Source organism: Thermobia domestica, chromosome 8, assembly GCF_964235325.1.
Source record: "Thermobia domestica chromosome 8, izTheDome1.hap1.1, whole genome shotgun sequence".
In the NCBI taxonomy this organism is placed as follows: domain Eukaryota; kingdom Metazoa; phylum Arthropoda; class Insecta; order Zygentoma; family Lepismatidae; genus Thermobia; species Thermobia domestica.
The window spans coordinates 56,156,251-56,183,997 of record NC_137461.1 but is presented as its reverse complement, the minus strand read 5'-3'; the positions used below and the strand labels follow the sequence as shown (position 1 = coordinate 56,183,997).

Here is a 27,747-nt window from a genome sequence, read left to right as displayed (position 1 = left end):
ATTTCTTGATTATTGTTTTTAAACATTACTGATATTATTAAATCACGTATGCTTATCTAGTGGCTAATTTTATTGCAATAATTAGCTTATCTTGAGTGGAATTTTTCAGATAGGACGGACGTTCAAGTTAATCTGGAACTTTTTGTAAAAGGAGTTGGAAATAATTATCAAGAAGTAGAAATTGTTCATTTTTCTACACAACCCCCTGTTACAGTTATATCAGCGTTTAGATAGTGCTTTGAAGTCTTCGGTATAGAAAGATTTGTCAGTACGTCTGAACCCTGTAAGGCAGCTTGCTTTACTTCGTTATCACTATGGAAGTGTTGACTTTCAAGGAATTCTTTTGAGCTCCAAACAGGAAAATCACTTCACGCTAAGGCATAGTGGTCCTTCAGTTCAATGCAGACTTCAATTCTGCGCCAGTCAAATTGTTGTGATATCCAGCATGCACTGACTTTTCGAAAGAGCAAATGGTCATGAATTATTCTTTACTGTTCTTAACAAAAGATTATACACCTTTACAATTTTACGACAGGTTATACAGTGGTTGTCAATGATAAGTGTTCAACACACTGAATATTCCCAAAAATGACTGGGATCCATCACAACTGGGATCGTCAATGACAGACGTAAGGCAGTCTTTGAAGCGCTTGTATCATTCAAATGTGTTACTGCCGCTGAGTTTCTCATCATTGTACTGACTGAAGAGTTCTGTAAATTCCAGCTGGTATTGTGCCCTTCGTCACTAAAGAGTTTACCACTACACACTCTTGTTCACCATCTTGAATAGGTCTCCGATTGACGCGCGAAATGAATGCTGCCTACACAGTTGTCAGTTCTTACTACATCCTCTACCTCCACTCTGGGATGCAGTTTTAAACCTGTAAAAGAAAAAATTCCCAAATGACTTGAATTCCCACTTCATATGTACTATCTTTGGCACGCCATTTGAATTTCGGCACAGTACTTAAAAAGTGTGTTCATTCTAATGTGCTTGCAAATTTCGAGGAATGTAAAACAAAACAAGTGCACTCTTCTTTGTGAAAATTGCAACACGTAGAAGGAATGTGTCCAAACTCATAACTGGGATTTATACAACAGAGTATGACGTACGAACGATTACAGTTTCAAGGAGATGGCGCATTTCAGAGCCCAGGTGCCCTCTATTCGGTGCACGAAGTAGTACTACGAAAGGGTAGTTGACGTCACACTCCACTAGTAGAGGGTGAAACAAGCGAAAAGGAAGCGAGTCGTATGATTGCCTTGCAGGGAGGCAGTTTTTCCTACCGCGAAATTGAGGTATAGGGTGCCACATAGGATATGGCACCATGACCGTGATGCGTGCGAGGTAGCAATACGCAAAAGAAGAGAACCGAACTTAGTGACGATTGAGCAGTGGACCGCGCGATGTGATTATATCACAATTGTTCACATGGGGGTTATGGACCATAAAGCGTCTTATGCAGTGTTAACTCGACGGCATTTGATCTGGCGGCAAGCATGCTTTTGCGGCGGCTTCCATTAACCCAGAACCACAAACGTTTCAAGCTACAATGGACGCATGAATATCATGACTGGCATACTGAGACCTAGATTGTCGTGTGTTCGGATGAGTTTTGGCATGATGATCTCATATGTGTTAGATGGATTCATGATGGGCGCAATCTGCCAGCGTGCACTGTTGACCATCATAGCGGCCGAACATCATGTGTGATGATGCGGAGCGCCATTAGGTACAACACGCAAGCTAGGCTGCTACGCGTGGAGGCCATTATATCACTGAAGGTCTCAGGCCATGGTCATATTCTTCTTTTGAAAGAGCTCCGGACGCTACGTTTAGCTAGGCATGGGCAAAATCGGTTTTCTCCTAAGCTGGTTTCATTTTTCTTCAATAGTTGTGGATATTTTACTGAAACCAGTGTGATTTTCGCCGAAGCCGGTATTCTGTCTTGTTCTTGTAATATTCATTTTCAAAAAAGTTAACGAAGAAGCAAAGAGTGTTAGAAAACAGAACCGGGCTTAAACCGAACGGATTTTGAAACTGAAACCTTGCTTTGGTAGAAAACTATCGGTTTTTTGATTGAAAAGCCCAAACTGTTTTTTTAAATGTTTTTATAAACCGGTTTCGGTGTTTCTGTAAATCAGAAAATTGGTTTTTGTGCCCAACCACATCTATTCCGGAATATGGCAAACTTTGACGAACGACGGGAACTGCTGATTCCCTGGCTTATGTGGTTGCCCATCGAGAGCATGTGTGGGGTGGGCTTGGTCGACAACTTATTCATCACGGTTCTCCAGCAGACAGTGTAGATGTTTTGTGGACTTGTTGGTTGGATTGTAGTTTAACATCCCTTTCAGCAGCGAGGCCATACGAGGCAGACATTGACCTACAGGGGAACATGGAATCTGAGCCACATGAGCTTCGCCAGTAATGGAATCCGAGTCTCCCGCGCCAAGACCCGTCCGCTAGCCACATAGCCACGAGGGAGCTCTTGTAGATGTGTATACAAACAGAATGGTGAGCGAATCCTCAGAAATATATTCAACGCCTGTCTCTGTTTTTAGCATGAAACGTTGCGACATATTAGTGTGTCAAGGTTTGAGACTTTGTTCAGTTCTGAAATTTTAATTACTTCTGTGTAGTCGTGTAAACGTATTGGTGGTATAAATTTCATTCCGCTCGTATGTATCTTTCTTGGTGTTACAAATTTCACACAACAGTGTAGCTACAGCGTCATTACAGTCTAGAATTGATTTTCAAAATTGCATGAAGAGCATATTTGTTCTAACACAAAACGTGAGTCTTAGAAGGAATAGTCAAACGTCGAATCATTTAGGATCTCCAAACCAATGGTAATTAATTAACAATTTCAAGTTATAATAAACTCTAGTAGACAGCAAAGAAGATTATGCAGTAGAAGTTTCAATTTTATGTGGTAGATGTCAGCGGTTGATGACTTTTATGCCATCTAGTGTTGAATTTGTGGCACTTCAACATTTACAAGAAGCAGAATTCAAAAATTCGTTTTCATTCGAGAGTATCGTGTGCATTAACGGACAGACGTAAAGCGTCGTTACTCGTTAAGATATTAACGGATTGGCCCCATTGACGAACTTGGCCGAGACAATTGCTCTAGCTATCTATTGCAAAAAAAAAAAAAAAAAAAAAAAAATCGCTTTCGTTCAAGAGTTATTGTGTGCACTAACGGACAAACAAAAGTTGAAGTTGCCTGTTAAGATATTAACGGATCGACTCGATTGACGAATTCGGCGGAGATAATTACTCTAGCTGTCTACAACAGAAAACTAAATTCAAAAATACACTTTCATTCAAGTTAACGTGTGTACCAACGATCAAACGTTTGTCGCCGTTATCTGTTAAAATGGTAACGGATTGACTAACTTGGCCGAGATAATCGATGTAGCTATCGATTGCTAAAAAGGAATTTAAAAATTCGCTTCTGTTCAAGAGTTATCGTGAGGAGTTAACGTACGTATGAACATACTAAAATTACATTATTATTCGAGTAATTACAGTATTGTGTAATCCTAATAATAGAAAGTAAAAGATAACACTTCATACTTACCGCTATAAATCACACAAAACAGTAGCTTTAAAGACTAAACAGGTAAAAACTTGTGGGAAGGTGAAAGGATAAAAAAAAAAAAAAAAAAAAAAAAAAAATGATTATTCGAATTAAACAAACCACTTCACGTCCAAGAACACTATGACAAGTGAACATACGTTAAACACTATGAAGGTAGTCACTGTTCACTGTTATTGTTTCTCTTTCTTTCCAACCAGTAGCAGTACGTAGTGAGGTCACTCCATATTGGATTAAATTTGCCTTTGTCCAGGTTGAGTTGAGGCTTAAATTTATTAATTTAGGAAAGCTACGTTTTCATTTTTTCCATTACATGTACATTTACAATGTCATGTTTATTTTTATTTTTATTTATTTATTTATTTAAGATTCTGTGTCAGTCAAGATATTTGCTGCGGATTGAGTCCAAATCCGGGAACATGCTCAACTATTATTCTGTGCATGAACAATGAACAGTGACTATCTGTATAGTGTTTAACACAGGTTCATTCGCCATAATGTTTGTGCATAAAGTTTTTTGTTTACATCAAATAACCATTTTTACCTTTTCACCTTAATATTTTTCAGACTTCAGTCAATTGAAGATGACGGCTGTAGCCCTCGAAAGTGCTGCTGTTTTATGATTTCTAGCGGCGCACATGAAGCGTTATCTTTTATTTTTCATTGTGACTATTATCACTGCTCGCAATCTATATTATTGCAATATTAAGTTTTCTTCATGTATTTCAGGTGTGAAACAAAGTGCTTGTATTTCCTTGAAAGACAAAAGAGTGAGGGCCTCAGCGATGAAGATGCATGGCAAAAACAAAAAATTATTGAAATTTACAAAGATGATTTCATGCTTTTGTTGTGGAACAGAAAGGTGAATATCATATTAGCGTCGATTTTTCAAAATTAAGTTTAGTAGGTCATATTGATCTCATATATGATATCTGAAGCTCTAGAACTTCTGCGGCTTTTATATTTATTTTCAAAAATTAAGGACCTTCATGAACTCAGGGATATTGTTTTAAATTTAACTTTCAAGGGCTTTTCTCTTCTTCAATCATTTTTATTTTCTTTTTTCTTGTAGCCAAATATTGCTCCTCAAACTTGTCGTTGATTTTTACAGAAATTTGCATAAATTGAGCAAAATTGTAAACTTTTCCCTATGAATTTTTTGATGTTGAATGTTTTTACATCAAAATATTTTACTTATTACATCTTTGAGCTCCTTGCGTAAAGCCAGGTTATCATTTTACAAGAATATTGTAGTTGTCTTTAAAAAATCTTGAAACCTGATCTTTCTATTCACTGTTTACACATTACAACTTTCTGAAAGCAAGAAAGATATCTCTACCCATCAGCACTGCACTCTAGTGGACAAATAGTGAACCTCCTCATTAAAAACGTGTATTTTGGCGCGCTTCCCCTCCCCGTCCAAAAGAATCCGTCGTTTCGGAAGCCACAAAACTTTTTTTTTTCTTTATGACACCGGGAGGTCGATAACACGTAGCAAGCAAGACGGCCTAGAAAGTTGCACATCCTTTGACTCCTTGCATGATGGAAAAAAAAATTTTGTATGTTCCTTTCAAGACTATATTTACATGGAGAAATATAGTAGGGTTGCAAAATTTTTTTATGACAGGTACAAGATTCTTGTAAAATGATAACCTGGCTTAAAGAACATGCACTACAAAAGGGAAATACAAGATTTGACGATAATCCGTAAAATAATCTAAGTCTTAGTAAGAACCAGTGAGAATTTCTTTTGACTGTATTTATTTATTTATTATGATGATTTGTCTTGTTAACCCTCGTTTGTTCCAAGTATGTTAATCTTGTTTTCTTTAATCATTTCTTGTAGTTCTGTTATATCTGATGTGAGTGTAGCCAACACAATTGACTGTATACAGGATGTCTCAAAAGCCCCCTGACATAGTGTAACTCTGTTACTTTCAGAATTACAACAAAATGTAAAAGGGAAACCGTATCCAAATATGATGTTTTCAATCTAAAGTGAAGGATTTTTTTAAATCGGACGAGCTGTTTGGGTTGTACACTCTTTATGCGCCCAATGTTAAATAAAAATGCAACGTTGCTATTTACCTGGACCCACAACGTAAGTGAATGAAGTTACTGTCTTTTACACTAACGTGTAGATGGCCAGCCCCCATTTCAAACATACCCCGGTTCACCATACTCTTACAAAAATTTATCCACCTTTCGCCCCGGCCTCTCCTCTCCCAGCCCTTTTATTAATGGCAACGTAGCATTTTGATTTAACATTGGGCGCATAAAGAGTGTACAGCCCAAATGGCTTGTCCAATTTAAAAAATTCCTTCACTTTAGATTGAAAACATCATATTTGGAGACGGTTTCCCATCTTAAATTTTGTAACTCGGATAATAACAGTTACTCTATGTCAGGGGACTTTTGAGACACCCTGTATAACTTCCTGGACATATCATATTTTGCAAATGATACACACTTAAACGATTATATATTATTTTCTTTAGTAGCTTTTGCTTTTAAAGTTTCTTCTTTAAGTCCCCTATTTCAATATTAAGTTGTTTCACATGTTGAAATACAAGTATTTGTTTACGCTTCTAAGGACACTGATATCGCCGATATGGGAACTGAATGTATAACGTCTTAAGTCGAACTGTGATAAGCTAAAAATAATTACAGTATACAAATAACATACTTTCAACAATAAATACCTACGCTTGTCTTGTTTTTTTCCTTCCATGCTTACTGTAAGATAATCTAAAAATAACACAGTTTAATAGAATAGTAAGTAGCATGTTAATTTTATGTAATTGGTTGATTACGCAACAAAAATACCCTAATGTTCAGAAGTTAAGGGATTTACTCTTCTTCTTCTTCGAAACCCTGAGACACCATGGCACAAAATGTGATTTTGTTAAAGTCAGAGTTAATTGTGTTGTTAATCATATGAGTGACATAAGTGCCCTCTACTACTGTCAGTTATCATCGGCAAATGGAACATGCAAAGCTAACAAGGGCATATTTCATTCGGTGTAGAAAGTGGTACAAAGAAGGATTACGCATGGCCGTACCATTGAAACACTAGAAATAGGGCTAAGTCAATGGGCTCTGGGTGCAGAGTTGGATATCTGTCGTTAAATGCCCGGCAACGTCCAGCTAGCACTGTATCTGCATTATCTCGAGATCTTACAGCAGCCTCTGGGACCATGCCTCCAGACAGATTGTATCATCGGCTTCACGAGGGTTTTCTTTATACAAGGCGATTCTCTAAAGGCGTTTCGCTCTACCACGACACTACAACGACCGCTTACAATGCTGTCTATCCCACTGGTAAGTGGACCAAAGAACAGTGGGGTGCAGTACTCTTTATTGATAAGTCCTGGTTCAGTCTGGCGGGGAACAAGGACATGACCGTGCCAATTTTGAGAAACGAGCTCGTAGTGGCGGTGCGGGAGTTATGATCTGGAGCGATATCATGTTAGGGACACGTATATTATAAATTGTCGTCTATTATCGAGAATGGAAAAACAACAAGCACAAGATACATTTTAGTAATGTGTATAATTGAAGCCGGAAAGTGTTACGTAATTATTCAAAAGAATGAAAAGTATAATTTATCGTATAAATTCACAAATAATAATAATAATAATAATAATAATAATAATAATAATAATAATAATAATAATAATAAAAGAAAAGAAAGAACCTACGTGAAGAAACCAGGTTTCGGAAAAATCTCAATATTTTATTTCTGTAAGCAACCTTGAGAAACTAAAGATACTAATTTAGTAGCACAAACAATTGGTGACACTACAGTATGTGTTCTCGCAGGATACTGTGACAAGTGCGATCTATAGGGATGTTATCCTGCTATCATATGTGTAACTCTTCCGTGTGCTTGTGGTCCTAGGATTTATCTAATGAACGATAATGCCTCTACACAGGGTACAGGTTGTGGTGTAACATAAGGGTATTACACGCTTGGAGTAGCCACCACACTCCCTGGTTCTTAATCCGACTGAATATGTCTAGGATGCTCTTAGACGACGAATTACAACCCGACGATGTTTGTGCAAGAGTGGGATCTATTATCATAGAAGCTGCTGGATGACCTCATTCACAGTATGGGAACACGCTTTGCAATATGCGTAGCCGTTCGGGGTGATCGCACTTCATACTGAATGTTCCTTGTGGTGCAAAGGGACCGATGTTCGGTCGACAGGCTGAACCCACACGAGATAGGTACCTTTCAGTCGCTGTTTGCCGTATTTCTTTGTCATTTAAACTTCAGTATAGTCTCTCTGTATCTCTCCTACACGTTCGATTCCGCAGATCGGCATCAGTCCCTGGCTTCATTCATGTATCAGTTTCCAGTGGTATCCCGTAACTTTTGGACACAAGTATAAATGGAACAGCAAATGATTCCAACACTATACCTGCAATAGAACACAAAGTAATAATATTGAAGTTCTGATAGTAATAATATAGGTATGCATGCAAATATACCTGTACCGTTAATAAATTATAAACATGTAAAAAAAAAAAATAATTTTAAAAAATCTCTTCAGATGACCGCCAGATTTTTTTTTTAGAAAAAAGAAGGTAAATATGAAAGACAAATACTTGAACCTTACAGTCAGAAATATGCATACAAACTAGGAAGTACTTTAGGTTCTATTCTCGTTATAATCTTAAAAAAAAAAAAAAAAAAAAAAAAAAAAAAAAAAAAAAAAAAAAAAAAAAAAAAGCTAGTTTACAACACGCTTCCTTATCACATTTGAAATGAAATGAAATCCTTGAGCTTTACGTCTCACGGTTATACTGGTTAGGCTAAAGGAGACGGTGATGATGACAAATGAATGAAGTGGAAGGAAACGGGAGAACCCTGAGGAAATCCATGCAGACGGTGTTTGTCCACCACATGTCACATTTGAAAGTAGTATATAAAGCAAATACATTGAAAAAAAAAATTTTATGCGCGAAATTGAGAAGTAGATATGCTCGTTCCAATATTAAGTGAATCACTTCACTCGCATGGATTTAATTCGTCACTTACACGAGGCACTCATCGATTGTTATGAGATTTTCCTCTCCACACATACACAAGGTAAGCTTATCGAATAATTTATTTTTTTAAATAATAAAGAAATGGTACAATCTTAGTTTATTTATTTATTTTATTTTCATTTATTTTATATATTTTGTACAGACATCCGTAAGCAGAAATGGATTTATATTGGGAGCCTTTAGTAACAACATTTCGGCATTACCTTCACTGTGGACAGCTTTTACAATAAATAATCATTTAGCTCTTGCACCATATGTGGCCGAGAGTCAAGAAAGAGCGCAATTTCTCACTAACAAGCACGTAAGTTTTTGCAGTAATTTGATTTGATGAATAATTTTTGGTCAATAGGCAAGTGTGTGAAATAAGTACAGGCTGGCGCACGAAATGTCATACCATTTGTTTTGTTCATTACACGTGTATTTGTTATCAAAGTATTACAAAATTAGTGCAGAATTGTATGAGCATGGAAATTTAGTTCATTGTGGTATGTGTTCAATGTGATCACCATTTTGTTTCACAACCTCTTGCAAGCGAACCTTTACATTTGTCACAACCTTCCTGCACAAGTCTTCCGAAATTAGACGGCACAACTGCATAATGAAAGCCCTGGGTTGAGCTGCACTTTAAGGCTTTCTTGCGGAGACATTATCTTTGAAGTAGCCCCACAAGAATAAATCTCACATTCATCACGAACTAAAGAAATAATAAACACTTCTGACCAGAGTATATACACTTGTTTATTAAAAACTAAATTACAGTGTAACAGTTTCGACAACTTAACGTTGTCTTCATCAGACACTAACTGAAAAAGATATCTTAGAGCATAGATATTTATACTAAAAGTGAAAGTATTGGAAATCAAATTCTGTGTGTGCATGGGAAGCCACCTGTGTTGTACTTCCCCGGGCGTCATCTCTCGACCACTTGCCCTGACCTAATTACCCTCCCACCCTTGTTTATCTTTTCCAGACATCTGTAACACACCTGTTGTTTATACTAGGCCAATTGCCTTAAAACTTTATTTTAATCTTCCTTTGATGCCTATTAGAGATAAATAACAGACTATACTACATACAACTGATTATAAATACAACTATATAAAAATATATATAAACATAAAAAATATAAACTATAAAATATAACAATTAATAAAGCTCTATATAAGTACAGTGAAACCTCTCTAAAGCGGACAGCCGTGGGGAATCAAAAATTGTTCGCTATAGAGAGGTGTCCGTCTTAGAGAGGTTTCGATATTTTCTTACGTAAATTAGTAAATAAGGTGATATGTAATTACAAACTATTGAAGGTAATTTATCAAACCGTTCTATGGCTGTGGGCATGTCGACATCTGCGGATTCTCCACAAATCGTTTTGAAAGAAATTTTGTCTAATCCGAAACTTCTCTAACTACTCGTTCGAGTCCTTGAAATCTGAAACATTCATTTCTGTTGCTACCTCCAAATTCTTAGCTTTTAGCATCGACCCTAACACAGGAATTTTTTTCATTCCGCACTCCATAGAAACATTCACTTGCACACCAACTTTGTTCAAAGCAATGAGACGCTATTTTCATTGTCATTTTCACACCACAACTTTATTAACTTGTTTTGGTTTTATATTATCTCAGGTGCTTGTGTTTTACCGATACAAAAAATTTCAGCTATCCTTCGCACACCTCAGTATTATTCGAAAATTCAATCAATTCGATTTTAACATTAGCATTTCGAAAGCTCACAACAACTTACACCTTATTGCTTATTCGATGCAGAATGACTTAAAAAGATTTCCGTCTACAAATAGAGTCACTAAGACAATATGCGAATACGCGGACAAAAAATACCAAACATGTCTTCTGCTTGATTCCAGCGGAACAGTAAAATGACGTGTCATCCCAAATGGCAGGCAACTGTCAATCACTTTTGGTTCTAAAACAGGTTGGGTGGGAGTGGAATGCAAGCAAAGGATATGAGGGTGTTGTTAAACAAAGACGCTTCATCTGAGTTTCTGAACAGCAAGTTGACGAGGAAAAATGTTATTACAATGCTTCCTTGGTGATACATGTATGCATTTCTGAAAATGTATTTTTTTCTGTACTTTTCAACTTGTTTCTAGAGAAAGTGTCCGTAATATGAAGGTAAATAATATCTATAAGAGACAGAAAAGACTGTCCGTGTCTGTACTAGAGAGTGTCCGCTTTAGAGAGGTTTGTCAACATGTTTTTTTCCTATTACAGTGTTTGGGGATTACAAAATATGTCCGTTGTGAGAGGTGTCCGTTAGTAGAGGTTTCACTGTATAACTATATACAATATTAAACTATATATAATATTAAATATATGAATATAAATTACATAAAAATATGTTCAATTTTGTTCTTTTACTTCAATTTGTTCCAATAATTTATCCCATAGATCATATATTTACAGTCCACTTGTCCAGTTCATTACTGTGTCACTTTTCTCTTTCTTTATCCTTCGTGCTTCCTTCCATTTTATCATTGGTCTACTCTCGCTTTCTAGCCCCTTTACACCTTCCCAATCTATATCATGCCCTGTTTCTTTATAGATTTATTATATATATTATTATTTAAGTTACGTACCTCATGTTTCAACATTGTATGTTAAGATATACAATGGATTCTTTTCTATGCATATGTAACAAACACACCTTAAAGCCTGGTATATCTTTATTATATATGCAAGCGCCCTTTTGCCCTTTTCGTATAGCAGAATGGTTAATACGTACTTCTAGTACATGTTCAATCCCGATGGAGGCACACAACTTTGGAAAGAAGTGGGTAATACTTCAGGTTACATAGTAATTCTAGATTGCACAGCTACTTTAGTTGTAATGTAGTGCTGTAATAGCTGTATTTGTACTACTGATGTATCAGGTATTTGGATAGTCGTGCAAGCCCAGTATACTCGTAAGTGTTTTGTCTGATTCATATATGACATTTGTACAATAGTATGCTTGTTCCATGTAGAAAAATTAATGCTTTCTACTATTCATGTAACTTATGGATTGTCATCTAAGTTATACTGTAATTATTTTCCAACACGAATCATCAGTAATTATGTTTTCGTATAATGGAAATATTCATTCGTAAGTTTTTTCTATCTTGTACATCAGTTTAATGGATGTAATAGGTGGTTTGAAAATCACTGTTGTTATTTCATTGTGTTACGTTCAGACAAGGACGTTCCAAAGTTCCCTAGAAGTAAGAGATTTTTGTCAAAAGGAAAGAGAGTAAATGAGGGGAAAGTGAAAACTTTTCCTTGTGTAAAATCTTTCTTCTCCATGCATACAGACACATACATTTCCTGTAAGTTATTCAAAGTAGTATTTTTATGTAAGAGTTATTCGAAATTGAATTGAATCGTTTCTTGCATTGAATTTTCACGGCCAAGTAAGATACGAGCTCAGTATATGACCAAAATCTTGTCCCTTGTATTTTGTCACAATTCTCGAATGGAATTTTCTTTATTTGTTTTGGTCAGTTATGTCTGACACTTTACCTTAGTACCTCTTAATCTACATCTTAAGACAAAGTGGCAAATTCTCATTTGAACATATCATATACCAGAGATGTAGTTGTAAATTAATATTACATTGTTGCAGTTGAAACAATTAATGAATAATAATTAGTATACAACAATATGGACACATTACTCTTGTTTTTAAAGTAAGAAAATCTCCTCCAGTGCTTTACCGGGAGGTATGGTTCCTAGTATTGAGGCTACATTACCTCTCTGCACCGCCATGCTTATCCTTTGGATTAGGAAGCTGGTTGCTCTTTCATCACCGGATAAGTGTGTGATGCGTTTTCCTACTTCCTTTATGAAGTTTAGGCCTTCCCTTCTCCACGAGCCACCGGATTAAACTGTAACTGGTACGAATTTATATTTTTCCACAAGGTTGTTGTATTTTCTTCTTTTCTCTATCTCTTTCCGACCTGCTGCATTGCCCGCCTGGATTGAAGAGAAAGGAAGGTTGGAAGGTGCAAAAGTGTCTGTGCATATGAAGTCCCAAATTAAGGCTTTACCTTTCTTCCAAGGAATTAAGGACATCCCATCTGGTCTTTTTCCATCTGTTCTACTACAGCCATTTGGCTCCCTTATTGTGCCGGTACACCTGCGGAGATGAGTGCTCTCACAATGATATCGTTGCAGCTCGAGTGTCGAGGGTGTCTACCTGTGCTTTTTATGCAGGAGAGACCATGTAGTCCTTTTTTGTCAACAGGATTTTTGTACGCTTGGCATTTATGGAGTTCGCAAATATCTGCTCCCAGTCTTAACGCAATTGCTATTCTAAAAGATTCATCATTCAGGTGAAGGCCTAGAGGACGTGAGGGCAAAGCTTTGAGCCAAGCACCTGACTCAATGGGCGATGCAGCGACCAGTCTGGCCTTGTCTTCTGGGTTGTCGGAAGACTGTAGTAAAAGTGAAAAATTTGATTGTATGATAGGTTCTTCCCATGTGGATTGTTTAGCCCTGAAACTGAAGTCGGGTAAATCGGAGCCCACCAACAATGACCATGTGGACGAGCAATCTTGAACTTCAGAATCCCAGTGGAGATTGTTGTTCTGTTGGAGAAGTGATTTTATTAGACATTGAGAGCCGTAGAATGAAGCCAAGAAGGCGGGAATAGCCAAATCTAAGGCTTTTCGAATGCCTAATCCACCAAGATTAACTGGGAGAGATGCCTGAAGCCATGTGCTATCTTCAAGGACACAGTTTAGGATAGACTCCAAACCAGATTTTATACTGTTGTCATATCTTTCTAATAAATCCTCTTCTTTCCATGAAGGTGAACATCGCAGGAAGTATAATAATCTTGGGATTGAAAATGATGTTCTTAGTAAGTAAAACGCAGAATGAGCAGATATTGATGATAGACGTGAGAAATACATGTCTAACTGGTTAATCTTCTCGGTTAATAGAGTTCTTCTTGATTCAGCTGAGAGAGCAGCTCCAAGGAGGAAAGCGTTTGATGGCGATATGAATTAGATACCTGGAGCTACTTGGTTGTATGACGAAAACAGCGTGTGCTTTTGTTCATTTGTAGTTTCAAGAAAGCTGATTTCGCATTTCGAGAAATTTAGTTGCAGACCAATTGTAGCTGCCTGTGTGTTGATCATTTTCAGTGTATTTAATACAATATCCGGATCTCCAGCTATTGCACCATCATCAAGGTACCAGATATTTAAGTCTGTCTTGGTATTATTGACTATAGGCTGCAATGTTACGGCAAATAATGCTGGACCTAAAGGATCACCTTGTTGAACTCCTCTTTCTGATAAGATTATATCTTTGCCATAATATAAATGACTGGCTTCAGCATAGCTTTGGTGTACATAGGGATATATCGAAGGAAATTTTTCTTTGACGATAGATAGCATTGTATACCTGTCTATTTCATTGAATGCGTTCCTAAAATCGATTTTTAAGAAAGCTTTGGGCTTCTGGTGATGATATGAGTAATAGATACGTGCTGTATGTGCTGCCGCTTCAGCACCATGTTGAATGCCTACTCCAAGTTGGTGTGGAACAAGGAATTGGAGTAGTGGTTGTTTAATCCTCCCACAGATAATCTTGGATGCAAGTCTCCTCCAAACATTCCCAATGGCAATGGGTCTTATACCGCCATTTTTCTTTGTCAAGGCTATTAAGGATGCTCCAAAGAAAATGGGTCTTATTTCTTTAGGAACATTACCTGATATAATCTTTGATAGAAACTCACAAATGTTCTTAATTAGGCGATCTTTAGAATCTTGATTATTATATAGTATCAAATCCTTGATAATTGAAGGGCGCATGTTATCTAAACCATCAGCCGATCCTGAAGGAAAGGATTTCAGTGCTTTAATAAATTCATTAGATGTGACGTTGTTAAGATCAGTGCTAAAATCATTTATATCAGAAGCTGTAAATGCATATGCATGTGTAGGATGTTTGGCTTTTAGGGCTTTCAATATGTTGACATCTGTTGGAGCTAAAGTATCTTCGGAAATAAAAAGTCTGACTGCTCCATGTACATCTCCATCTGCGAGTTTATTTTCAATTATTTTGATAAATATGCTATTAGATGATTTGTCAGTTGTGCGTTTTTGTTTATTTTTTTCAAAGATGTTTGGTTTGGTATATTGTCACTGGAGCTGCTTGACCAATTTTGGATTCTTTGTTTTACCCACGTAGTTAGGTTATTGGTTTTTACAGTATGTGGAGGCATACAAAGTATTACGTAGGGGAAGAATAACAGATTCATCCAGGATTCCAAATTGTCAGAGTTCACTATCTGTTCAAGCACTTCACATAAGAAATCTGCCATAACATGTCTTGCTCCTCGCGGAACTCTTCGTAAAATATTTACTGATGATTTTAATTTTCGTAAAATATCACTATATTTAGAAATTAATGCATTTTCATCTATCACATTGGCATTTGTATTCGAAATTTGCGCACTAGGTTGTTGTTTCGCGGTGGCATCGATTACTTTCTTATCCTTATTAATGTCATTGTGGCATTTGCTGTTATGTATGGTTAGTCCTCTTGAGTTGAAAAAACTCTTACTACATATAGAACATTGGGAATTATTGGAACTACTAGAAGGGATGCTGGGTAGATTTGTAATTTGCGTATTAATCATTGTTTTCATTCTAACACATTTTGTAGTTTGAAGTATTGTTACTGAATGATTCAAATATTAAATGTTAACGAATAATGACCGAAATAAATTATTGAGTATAATTGATAATAAATTAATACGAAAGGAATCACTTATGAGAAAAATTAATAAACTATTCCATTCTTCACTGAGGATACAAACCACAGTAATCTCACACTTAACACGATATCATTAGATGGGTGAGGGAAAGGCAAGCAGGCTTGTCCTTTGGTTTCAAGTATTAGCGTTCTCGTTTATATCTTGTGATCCCCTGGATCGATTTAAAAACTGTTTTCACTCGAATTGTTCTTAGGTCATCATGAACATTTTCATATTACTTAGCAAAGTCAAAACGAAACAACACCTTCACTTATAGGAAATTTAAACAGAGCGAATTTTTTGGACGATCACTAATATACAACAATTGACAATTTCAATTAATAGTTATGCTCCAGTATTTCATGTAAAAGGCATGGTTATCTTTTTCCTTTGTCCTTGGCACATCCCTTAGTTCCAGATAAACAATCTCAGCAGTGAAGATCGACATATATTGAATAAGATTTCGATTTTGGATACATACACGGAATCTAGGGAAACAATTATTGCAAAGAATCAAAAAAATATTGCAAGGTAGTTTTTGCAATCGCGAGGCTTTGGAAATTCAAGGTGGACTGGAACCATCTCAAGAAGGCTAGGCAACATTGAAAATAATAATAATACAAGTAGCATACCTATGTCTTAGAGAGAGATTTTCTCCTGAACTGTTGGGGAATATTTAATGGTCATTCAATTAATTCTTCATTTTTAGGTCGCTTTCGAGCTAACGAAGGTTCATTTGAGAGAACTGTATGACTTCATTCAGGCATTCGATAAAAGAACCAGAAGACTAGCGCCTGTCAGACTTCTTCACAACAGCTGGTGATGATATTCGTTTTCTGTTTAACTGTATTGCCATCCCAAGAACTGACTTGTGTTTTAAAAGGAAAGAGGACTAATATGATATGTGTTTAACATTTGGTGTATATTTTATATAATGTAGTGTATTATTGAAACTTTTAATGTATGTATATATATATATATTCAAGCATCATTTCCATGACGCTGAGGAAAAATTGCATTTCTTTTGTATTTTTATAGTTATTAATGTTAAGTTTAACAGTATTATATATATAAAAAAGTTTTATTTTATCAAAACTAAAGACAGAAATATTTCCTATTCGAAATTATTTTAATTCAATTTTCAAATTGATTCTACTGAACTATTTATAATAATAAACTACTATGTTGTTGTTTCAAAAAAAAAAAACTGAACCAAGTACTAGGTAATTCTGAAAAAAATGTTGGGAAACTTTGCACACTAACAGTTTCATTTGCTACACTGCAAACGTAATTCATTCCTTCAGTGTCACTCACAAAAATACGTTGTCTTTTGGATATGTGTGTATATGAATAAATGTGTACAGCAAGGTTCAGATTTTATTATTAACATTTGACAGTTGAACATTAAACATCTTCTCATATACAGTATATATATATTGTATACATATAAAAAAACCTGTTGTACAGTCCTCAGCAAAAATCTTGTTCTAAAAGGAAAACAATGGAAGTTGATGCAAGTTTTTCGCTGTTCTAGTTTAGTGTATGCACATTTTTAAACATTGTTTTTGGAAAATTTTATTTTAGATTTTCTTTTCCTTTTATAATTCAGGATTAGTGTTGGACATTGTAGTTCTTTAGTTCGTCAATGAAGGAATTATGACTCACTAACATGAGGATACGAACATTTATAGAGGAAATAGCTGCTTAACTAAATATGATCGGAGGTGGAGGATTACTGGCAAGATGGAAGTTCTCTTCGCGAAAGATTCTAAATGAGGGCACATCCAGTTCGCAAACTAGAAAACTATTAGTTTGTAAGCGAATTTTTTATTTAGTCCAGCGGTGTTGTGAGGTTTTCTTTGGTTTAGTTCAGCAGTGTTGCTATATTTATAGTTTCATCTTAATGTTCTATCGACTTTTCTTTGATATTTGAAAATTCAATGTGTACAACGTTAGTTAAAAATTCGCGAAATATTTAAATAAGGAACTTGTAGGTGAAATAAAGCAAACTTTCCTTGTCAGCTCAGTGAACTATTGTTTGAAAAGCCACTTGAAATTCCGTGACTGTAGTGCCATGAAGGACTGCTGTGGCCAGCCAGACGGATTACATTCAGCTGATTGATACCTGAGGCCTATTCCACCATTGAATTTTGCAATTTTTCACTCAGTTGCAAAGTCTTTGCAAACCTACTTACTCATGGAAAAAAAAAAAAAAAGTTTTGAGATATGAATGGAATTGAAAAGTGAAGAATAGAGTATACAGCCACAAATTACAGTGTATAGTTGGAATTTTATTTTATAGTATGATTAGACTTTTTATAAATGGCAAATATGACACAAATACTTACGTTAAAATCCGTGTGCGGTTTTATTATACGGATCCATAGATTGTACCAAATCAATCGTGACGGGGACATATAGACTCGTTGCTGACGTCCCCATTAACCCCCTACTCACTCACTCACTCATAGATTGTAAAATGTACAGAAAAATTTGGGCAAGTTCTTAATTTGTCCATTTCATGTCAAGAACAGAACTCAACCAACCCCTGCGGGGCTTCTAACCCGTTCCTGCTACTACTCCTACTCCTGTTACTACTACTACTTATACTATGAATCTGCATAGTAAAACCACGAAAATCCGTGTGTAATGAATAAATAACGTTTCTGTTGCGAAGTAGTAATTATTAATTGAGTTAATTCATGTGTTCCAGTAAAGTGAATGTGTTCCTATTATTTCATTTACACTGAGTTCTTTTACGTCCAGTATTTAGCAGTTAATGGTAATTGTTACTATGATTTGCTATGGTACCGGTTTCATAAATGTTATTTATTTTTAGTCATATTTGTTCTCAAACAAATATTTCTGCAAGTATTTTATATCGCAATCGCCTTCATGACGCAATATTAGTTTATTATGAATACGTACAGAAAAACTTCAAAAGGGTATGTTTACTGAATGCATTTTGTACAATAGTTTATTTTACACTTCCATAGTTAGTATCGTGTCATGCAGCAAACCTAATAAATTATGAATTTAGTTCGGTCTCAGCGACAATTATTGTTGAATATTAAAATATATACAAATCAGTTAATTAAAAATAGGAATATAAAGTTATCTCAGTCCGGTGTATTTGCCAAGTGAGCATCTTAGTAATTATAGTGGTATTATAGTAGTATTATAGTATTAACAAAAACTAACTTTGTTAATTTTTTCCAATGTACTCCAATACGAATTCTACTTGCTCAGTTGTCAAACGAAAACATTCTTTAAACTGAAATAAATTCATACCGTAGAAGTTGATTATGCTTTTATACAGTTTCTTAGGAATCTTATCCTCATGTGATTCATCATTTGATGAATATAATAACCTCCGAAACATTTTCAAACAACAATGGTTCTTAGTCAATTATTCAGGCAAAGCGAAACTTCTCTTTGCAAAATACAACACAATTTTGCGAACTCTTCCTTTGCACTTTTCAGTTTTAAGATGATGATGGAACAAAAGTCAGAAATTTCTGCAAAGTCTTTGGAAGTTTACGCTTTGCACTTTTCACTTTGCAGAAATATTTTTTTTTTTTTTTTTCGTGGAACATAAACCTTGCTGCAAATTGCAAAGCGCAAAGTTAAAAGTTGCAAAGTTCAATGGTGGAATAGGGCCCTAGTCCATGCACTGAATTCTAATTAATAAAAATACCAAAAGGTCAGAAGCCATCCCTGGTGAGCAGAACTTCACTGTTGTGAGATAACTAGGTGACCACTTGAACGAAGAGCGAAGAGACAGCGAATTCCGGTAGGAAGCCAAAATAATATCTTCAGGTCTTGAAATGGCTACGCGTTTCACCAGCCAGCAATAACTTCTCATATGCCAGAGCGTCACTGCATTTTAACAGCTTCTAAATATGTGCATTAAAGGAAGAACTCATCTTGCACTGGTGCTTTTGTATCCTGTTAAAACTTAATATTCATATTTCAGCCCGCGCTTAGGCCATGATTGTGAACATTCCTACCGCAAACTGAAAGAAATCACTGAAACATGAAGTTTCTAATCCTGTATCCACAAAAGACTCCAAGTGACTACAAAGCACTAAAGAGTGTTTAATGCGTAACAGTTCGAATTATGTCCGTTCATTTTTAAGATGTAATATGCATTCTAGAGAAGAATTTGTCTAGTTTAGATATTTTCACTGTTCCCCTATGTACAAAATTTATATTTGGTTATGAAAAAGCAGTGAGTGGGAACAAGTATTGAAAAGTGAAAATTTCTAAACAAGAAAATCTTCCGTAGAATAAATTTTACACCTTAAAACAGAACGGACATAGTTCGAACTATTAAGTGTTAAATACTTCTTAGTGCTCTGTGGACACTTGGAATGTTTCGTAATTACAGAATTAAAAAAAAATCATAATGTCTCGGTGGTTTTCTTCCAGTTTCCGGTAGAAGTGTTCGCGATCATGGCTCCAGCGCAGGCTGAAATAACGAATATTAACTTTTAACAGGGATACAAAAGCACCGGATGCAAGATGAGTTTCTTTTCTACGTTAAATATGTATCCTAGAGCATAACCAAATTTTAAAAGTGTATTAAAGTGAAAAATATGTGCTTGCTACCTTTGAGTTACAAGGTTTCTCTTTTATTTGTTTATTCATACGTATTTGTTGGCATTACTGGCATCTACGACCGTAAACCTGTCACATGTGAGGAATGATATACCTCGGGGAGCACACTATTCGTGGAAGTGGGAAGGAATAAAGGAATGGGAAAAGAAGGATGCGACATGCGACCTGTATGTTATTTACCTTCTCAGCATTTGCCTGGTGAATGAGGAAAACTCAGGAAAACCCTCTTTCAGGATGACTGCCTGGAAAAGCTGTAACATCTTTTCGACGGAGTATCCCCTCTAGGAATCGAACCCGAGACTGCTTGCGCCAAAGGCGAGAGCGTGAGGACTACGCTACGCGGAACCACTACAAGCTTTTTACTTTAACCTTCGACTTGATAGTGAATTGTAAATTAGCTTGCTCGGACTACGTTCTCAAGCACTGAAGAAAAGTTAGTAAATTATACAAAAGAGTGTTATTTCCTTGTTGTGGTGAAAAATGTGTATATCCGCAGATAAATCTGCAGACTAGGCAGCACTGATATGAATGTACAGTATCCAGAAGTTTCAAAAATAAATTATTTTCGTACAGGAAAAGTCTTTCTTAAGTCCACATCCTAAGCAATACCGTAAACAGTTTGGTTTCATACGACGCCGAGTGACCCTGTTCTCGTTTGAGACCAACAAAAGAATGTAATTGTAGTAATAATTTTTAGTTTATCTATCTATATATATCTATATCTATCTATCTATCTATCTATCTATCTATCTATCTATCTATATATATATATATATATATATATATATATATATATATATATATATATATATATATATATATATATATATATATATAAATTTCTCATAGAGAACAGAAGAAAGATTCTTGATTCACACAATCGCAAATTTGAATTTTGAGTTCATTCAAACAAACTTTTTCCTTTCCTTCCACACTAATAGTTCAGGTGTGCTGTCTCTGGTTCGCACACTAACATATTCATGTGCAAACTAGTTCAGTAAGTTATCCACTATAATAGTTCAGATGTGCTGCCTCTAGTTCGCACACTAACATATTCATGTGCGAACTAGTTCAGCAAAGTTACAACTGGATAAGAGCTTGTATTATAATGGACAAGAAGTGCTTTATTCCAGTGTATGCACTTGCTTGAAAGAAGACAACGAGGAAATTGTTAGTAATAATTCTAATGTTCATAGGGAATCAAGATGAGGATGGCAAGATGGCGTAGAATGTTTTACACAGTAGAGCGTCATACTCTTTAATTATTTCAATTTAAATTTAAAAAACAATTTCAATTTTAGACACAATTTAGTGTATTGCAATTTTATAGTATTATTCATAATTTTTTGTATGTTCTACGTTTCTGCCTTCCTTTTCAATTAACAAAATAGTGTGGAAACAGAATTACTTGAAACAGGCCAATTCGTCCAGTTTGGAACGGGCCATCTTCTACAGTTACAATATCAACAAAAAGATTTAAAACAATTATAGTGAAGCAGTCAACTGGGCCATAGTGCTGTGACTTTTTTTTATAAAATCTCCCGCGAGGGAGATGAATAGAATAGAATAGAATCAAGATGACGGCCGGACAGGTGAATACACGAGTTTAAAACTCTCACTTTTTCCCTGTTTTTTTCTTTCTTTTTATATAATTTTACTTTTAGATAATTTTCACTTCAATACAATCTTTAAGTTACTTAAAACAATGTATACACGTCTTGCTTCATTACCTCATGTTATATATTACATTTTTTTTAGTGTAAACAATTCTACAATTTGGCCTTATGGCCGGATCATTTCGATTATAGCTCGTACTTTAATTTGTGAATCAATTTCAATATCGGAATTATTCTAGTCATAAAGTCGATAGTCTTGTATCCGCGACTCTAATATTAATAATCGAAAGGTTTATATAGAATATAATTATGTTACATGATATGTGATAGTGACATGATGAGCTGTTAAAAAATATATAGCTTCAGTTGTTATGTCTGCCACTAGTGTAACAAACTAGCACACAAAAATAATGAAATATTCAACAGTAAAACCTACAAACGTTTATTTAATTAAAACATTAAAATAGCGAACCAGCGCAGCGGTGAGAAGATAGTCGTTTTCAAGTTCAGCTTGGTATTAATACATTCGAAATTCGCAGTTAAATTCTGGATGTGCTACTCGATTTGTTCAAGCATAATTGATCCCCGTATTTGAGCATAAAATATCCTTGTGAATGGATATGTCCAAAAATCGTATTTGTATAAAATTGTGCAAGTACTGAACTATGCCAATGATTTTATCCTTTCGGTCAAAAATGAAGAAAAATTACAGAACTGTTTCTTGTGTCTTATAGATAATACTTTGTAAATATAGAAAAGTAGTAGTAAGGTAAGGATGTTTATGGAAAGGAAATAAAATATTAATCACCATTAGAAATAAAGCACGGCACAAAAGTTTTTGTACGGATTTGTATAATATTACTTGTACATAAAAAAGTTATATAAAAAGATCAATTGTTTTCATTTTATACCCTCAATCCTTGTAAAACATTAACAACTATTTTTTGTTAATGGAATGAAAATGAGAAAGATACCTTCAATCCATTTAAAATATTAACAACCATTATTTGTTTGTGAGATAGGAATAAGAAAGAACTTTATTTACCATACTTTTTCTATACCTTACCCTAACATATCAGAATATCCAAGCAAAAATATTTAAGGCGATCCATTTTCAAAATTGAAACTTGAAATTCACATTGTAAGATGATCACTAACTTTCATTTCAAATTAATCGCTACGAGGGCTGTTTCGAAAGTTCATGAGCTGGCAACACTGCGCCGATTCTGTGTAAGATGGCGCACGTGAAGATAGCCTGTAGCGTACTTTGTTAATGTAAGTTAAAGCCAACCCGCAGTTGTTTATTTGCTCGCTACAAAAGTTGAAGTGCAGTGTGTATTACAATGACAGATAAAAATGATATACTTTTAATTACTACACAAGTGATTGGTGTTGAATTTTGTGCGAAACTGTACAAAGGTGGCCAAAAAACCTTTGAGATTATTAAACAATCGTACGGTGAAGAAGTAATGAGCAGATCAGCCGTACTGACGAAGTGGAAACATGAGAACATGGTGAAAGAAGATAAACGTTGATTGTTTCGTGAATTGGCAGCTAAATTAAATGTTGATGTAACAAGATATCACGAAATTGTTAGTGAAGAACAGAAGGTTCGTCGCATTTTATTGATACCGGGCATTTCTTCAACGAGTGAAACAGTATCCTGAAGTCTCGAATAAAATAATTATCACTGACGAATTCTGGATCAGACATAATCCTCAACCAAACCAAGAGTACAGTATACGGAAACACCGATTCACGACCTCCCAAAAAATGTTCGGGTTTCTGATTCCTCAAAGAAGTTAGTGTTGATTGTTTTTTATATCCGTCTTATAATACTACAGCATTGGCGTCCAGGTAATCAAACTATAAATGGAGATTATTATGCTAATGTTTGTAACGGACCGTTCCAGCAATGTTAATTTTATTTCAATGTTGCTTGGTTTATTTTTAATTATTTTTTTATCTACCTAGTTGTATCATAAATACTGTCACAAGTTTGAATGTGAATAACACAGAATATTAACACCAAGGCAATTTATTTTGGTCATGTATTACATTGATATGTTATACACCTGACGCACGAATTATTTTTCGAAATGTCCCCCCCTGGCCTTGATGCAGGCACGAAGTCTGTCAGGCCACTGGGCAATGACATTACGCACCATGTCCATGGGAAAATTGTTCACTGCTCGGGTCAAGGATTGTTTCAGACTGTCGACAGATGGATGCCGTTTATGGCAGACCTTTGCCTGAAGGACTGCCCAAAGTTTTTAGTCCAATAGATTAAGGTATGGGCTGCTAGAAGGTCAATCAGCTTTGGAAATGAAGTCGGGGACGTTCCGTGCCAGCCTCTCCTGGGTTGTTTTCGCTTTGTGGCTTGGAGCGGAATCCTACTGGAAGGTCCATCTTGCTCCAGGGAACATGGTAGCAGACAGTGGTTTCACTGTAGGTGTTAGCACTGTGTCCTGGTACACCTTGGCAGATGTTTTAACACCTTGTTCACAAAAATGCAGCTGGGTTGTGCCCAGGGTTGTTTTGTTTGAAACAAATGATTAAAACTTGTTTTAAACACGTGTATTTTTAAGGCTTGTTTTAAATATATGTTTATCTTTATTTTATTTAATTTTTGTAAGAAAATCTGCCAGAGAAAGAAATTTACCAAAAAGTGATCCGTTCAGAAGGCCATTTCCTTCCCGTACAGTGTTGCCACACTTGGTACAATTATTAAATTCAGCCCTTTTTGTCATTCATCGGTCCGTTGGTACCACGCTGGCATTTTCAGCCCCTTGTGTGAAAAGAAGTTGGTACAATTCTATCAAATTCAGCATCATTTAAGAGATACTTGGCACATTTTCAAAAGTGTCAGTAAGACTTTTCCTACATCTCATGATTGATTGATTGATTTGTTCCTCTTTTATATATTTTTTTTTCATATACGGCCATAATACCGTTTTGGTCTATTGGTAATTTTGAAATAGAGGCGCTTTTGATTTCCTTACAATACATCTCGAAGATGATAACTGTTTTCCCTTAATTTGTGGCCTCTGTTACACTTCCTACGTGCGAGAAAAGTTTAATCTATTTCCACAGTTGTTCGGGGTCTTCCTATTAGGATATTTTTAAAAAGAGCAATTTCTTGATTTGGACTCTTGGAAAAAGGGGCGGAGTATTCTAGAACTTTACTTCTTTTAGTTTCGTATTATAAAGCCATATAATTACACTGAGATAAAGTAATGAATTCAGCCCTTTTTTGTTTTAATTCGGCACTATTTTCAGCCCATTCCAGAGCTAGGACTGTGACAATACTGTTCCCGTGTGAATGTTTTGATTTCTCGTGGCTACTGCAGGTCGATGTGGTGATCCACAATTTATTTCGTCTCTTTTTCTCTTGTTTTTCTTTATCGTCTATTGTATTGCTTAAATGCTTATCAGTTAACTTGCGAGAAAGTGTTGTAGTCGAAGGTTGGACTACTTGTAGAAATGATATTAAACAATAAATAAAAGAATTATCATTGAAACAAGTTTTTGTGTTATATTCAGAAAACAAAGGGGTCTTTACTAAATTGCAGTTCTGAAATTAAAATGTCGCAGGCATTCGTTAATACATACCGTACATGTTGGTTCTCAGTCTTCGTACAACTTGGAATCGTTTAACATGAGTTTTACGGGAAGAAAAAAGGACACCATTTCGAGTAAACCGAAGAAACTAATTTTATACGTTTCGAACAAACTTGAGTTGCAGGATAAATTTGGCTCCAACTTAGAGTTTTTAAAAAATACTTTTAGATATGGGTCGTTCAGAGCACAAGAATCCAAGTTCATTTTCAAAAAGGTTCATTTTTGCTCAGCAAACGTAGTATCTTTGTAGCGAAGAGTCCGAAATAAATGAACCAAAAACCACGTAAAAAGTTGTAGTGTGGGCTAGAGTTTCATAGGACAACCGCTAGACAAGGGCGTTTGTAGAACGGGGGAACAGAAGGGCTAATTCCCCCCTCCCTGTTCATAAATTTAAGATATTGTGCACGCTGCAACGTGAGAAAGATTAACAAGTCAAGCTCCAAATGTCATTGTCAATGATACATAATTATATTACATAAATGCAGGGTGTGTCAAAAAGAATACACCGACGGAAAACGTCATATATTCGCAACCACGAATCCGAAAAGAAAAAAAGAAAACTACGTGACAAGGTGCAATCTGGAGTTTTATATGATTACCGCTAGATAGAGGCATCCGTTTAAAGGTCATCCGCCTTCCTACCGCTTACCCTGAATTTCAAATTTTGGGATAGTAATGCAGATTTTGAAACCTTTTGCTGAGCAAAGTCCAACAGAAAAAAATGAAGTCCTTACACCGAATAAATACGGAGTTTGAACAATTAAAATCCATTTCCATTGGCCACAAGTAGCTATAGGCTTATATTGCTCTTTTGTATTTTTTTTTCTTTTTGACCCAAGGATTCCAAAGGTGGCTCTACTTTCGAGCTTCGGGTCTGCTTAAAATTCTGGAAATTGTGCCCAAGCAACTTTCCAGTTTTGATCATCTATATTTCCTCCGTATTTATTCGGTGTAAGGACTTCAAACGTGTTCTGTTGGGCTTTGCTTATCAAAAAGTTTCTAAATCTGCCTTACTGCCCTCAAAATCTGAATTCAGAGTGGGAGTGGGCGCGGCTGCCCTCCTGCCCCCACTGACGCTCCTGTCTAGCGGCTGTCATATGAAATTAGCCCACGCCCTTTCACGTGGTTTTAGTTTCATTTATTTCGTATTCTTGACTACGAAGATATTATATTTTGAAATAGCATTCATTTGCTGAGTAAAACGGAACATTATTGAAAATGTACTTGGATCCATTGTGCTCTTAATGTCCCAAATATTGTTTTTTCTTCAATACAATTATTGAGTTAAACAACAACCAATACACAGGCTTGCAGAAAATATTCTAAAGTTAGCACAACATGAAATGTGCTTGAAACATCACTTTTGGAAAATTTATTATTTTAAAATAATTTTATTAGCATCAGTATTCCGAAATAGCGATCAAATTTTTGCAACTAAAATTTCACCCACCTCTAGGTGACCAATTGAGTAAAAATTATGTACATATGAATACAATTCAAATAACAATACAATTATTTGAGCCAATTACCATTAAAAAATGTCATATTAAATCCGATGGTCATTCGAAGTCATTTGGCAAACCACTGGTGTTACACAAATTAAACTAGGTAAAAAAAAAAGTGCGTTACCAGTCTCACAAAAGTCATTTCCAAAACCGCTGGTGCTACAAAACGAAATTTGATATATAAAGGTGCATTATTACCAGTGTACTACGAAAATATTTAATCTTTGTTTCGGAAATCATCTTAAACAACAAATGGCCAATAAAAATTCATTAAAAATTTTATAGGCCTAAAAGCCATGTTTAAAACATTTTGAACATCTTTTTCATGTTTTAAACACATGTTTTGTTATTTTTTAAAAAAACTATTTTTTACAACCCTGGTTGTGCCTGAGTAACTCACTCCCCACCAAACCATCACTGAGGCAGGATGAGTGTCCTCTGAACCCTTGGAGCTGCCTCAGCAGCTGCAGTAGATGACGTGGCATACACATGATCATTTTGGGAGTTGTAGGCCTGCTCAGTTGTGAACATCTTTTTGTCAGTGAACAGAATCTTTCTGTGCAGATTGTTGGCATAACGCCCCAACAGTCTCTTTGATTTAAGGACTCTCTGCGACATTAATGTTTGGATCAGAAAGTGACAGTCCGCCTCTTATACGCCCGTAGATGTAGGTCACTCCTGAGCACATGAGACATGGAATTTCTGCTGATGTTCAACATTCTTTGTGTTCGAACAGGATTTCTTCGAATTCTTGCTGCGACTGCTTTTTGGATCTGCGGTGTTCGTACCGTTCGTGGTCTGCCACTCTGTGCGGTCAGCTGCCGTTCCAGTCTCGGTGTATCGCTGTGTGGCGCGATACATGAATCTCTTGCTGATTTGTAGGCTTTTCAGGAGGTTGAAAATCTCACCTGCTGTCTTCCTGACCTTGTAGTGCTATTACTACTACACGATTTTCGT

General features: G+C 35.8%; 1 protein-coding gene and 1 long non-coding RNA gene across 3 annotated transcripts in view; one reads left to right on the top strand and one right to left on the bottom strand.

Moving 5' to 3' along the window:
- LOC145692906 (centromere protein I-like) overlaps positions 1-17,416 on the top strand; it is a 77,157-nt gene extending 59,741 nt beyond the window's left edge. For both annotated transcript variants that reach the window (XM_081768461.1, XM_081768460.1), the window contains exons 14-16: positions 4,335-4,467; positions 8,806-8,964; positions 16,138-17,416. In XM_081768461.1, the coding sequence (XP_081624587.1) occupies positions 4,335-4,467; positions 8,806-8,964; positions 16,138-16,251 (406 nt within the window). In that variant the 3' untranslated portion in view covers positions 16,252-17,416. The remainder of the gene's footprint in view (positions 1-4,334; positions 4,468-8,805; positions 8,965-16,137) is intronic.
- On the bottom strand, positions 11-27,747 carry LOC145692907 (uncharacterized). The gene is made up of 3 exons (XR_014132663.1): positions 26,815-27,747; positions 7,843-8,032; positions 11-881 (listed from the first exon to the last, which is right to left on the bottom strand). It is a non-coding gene; the product is annotated as an uncharacterized LOC145692907 (long non-coding RNA).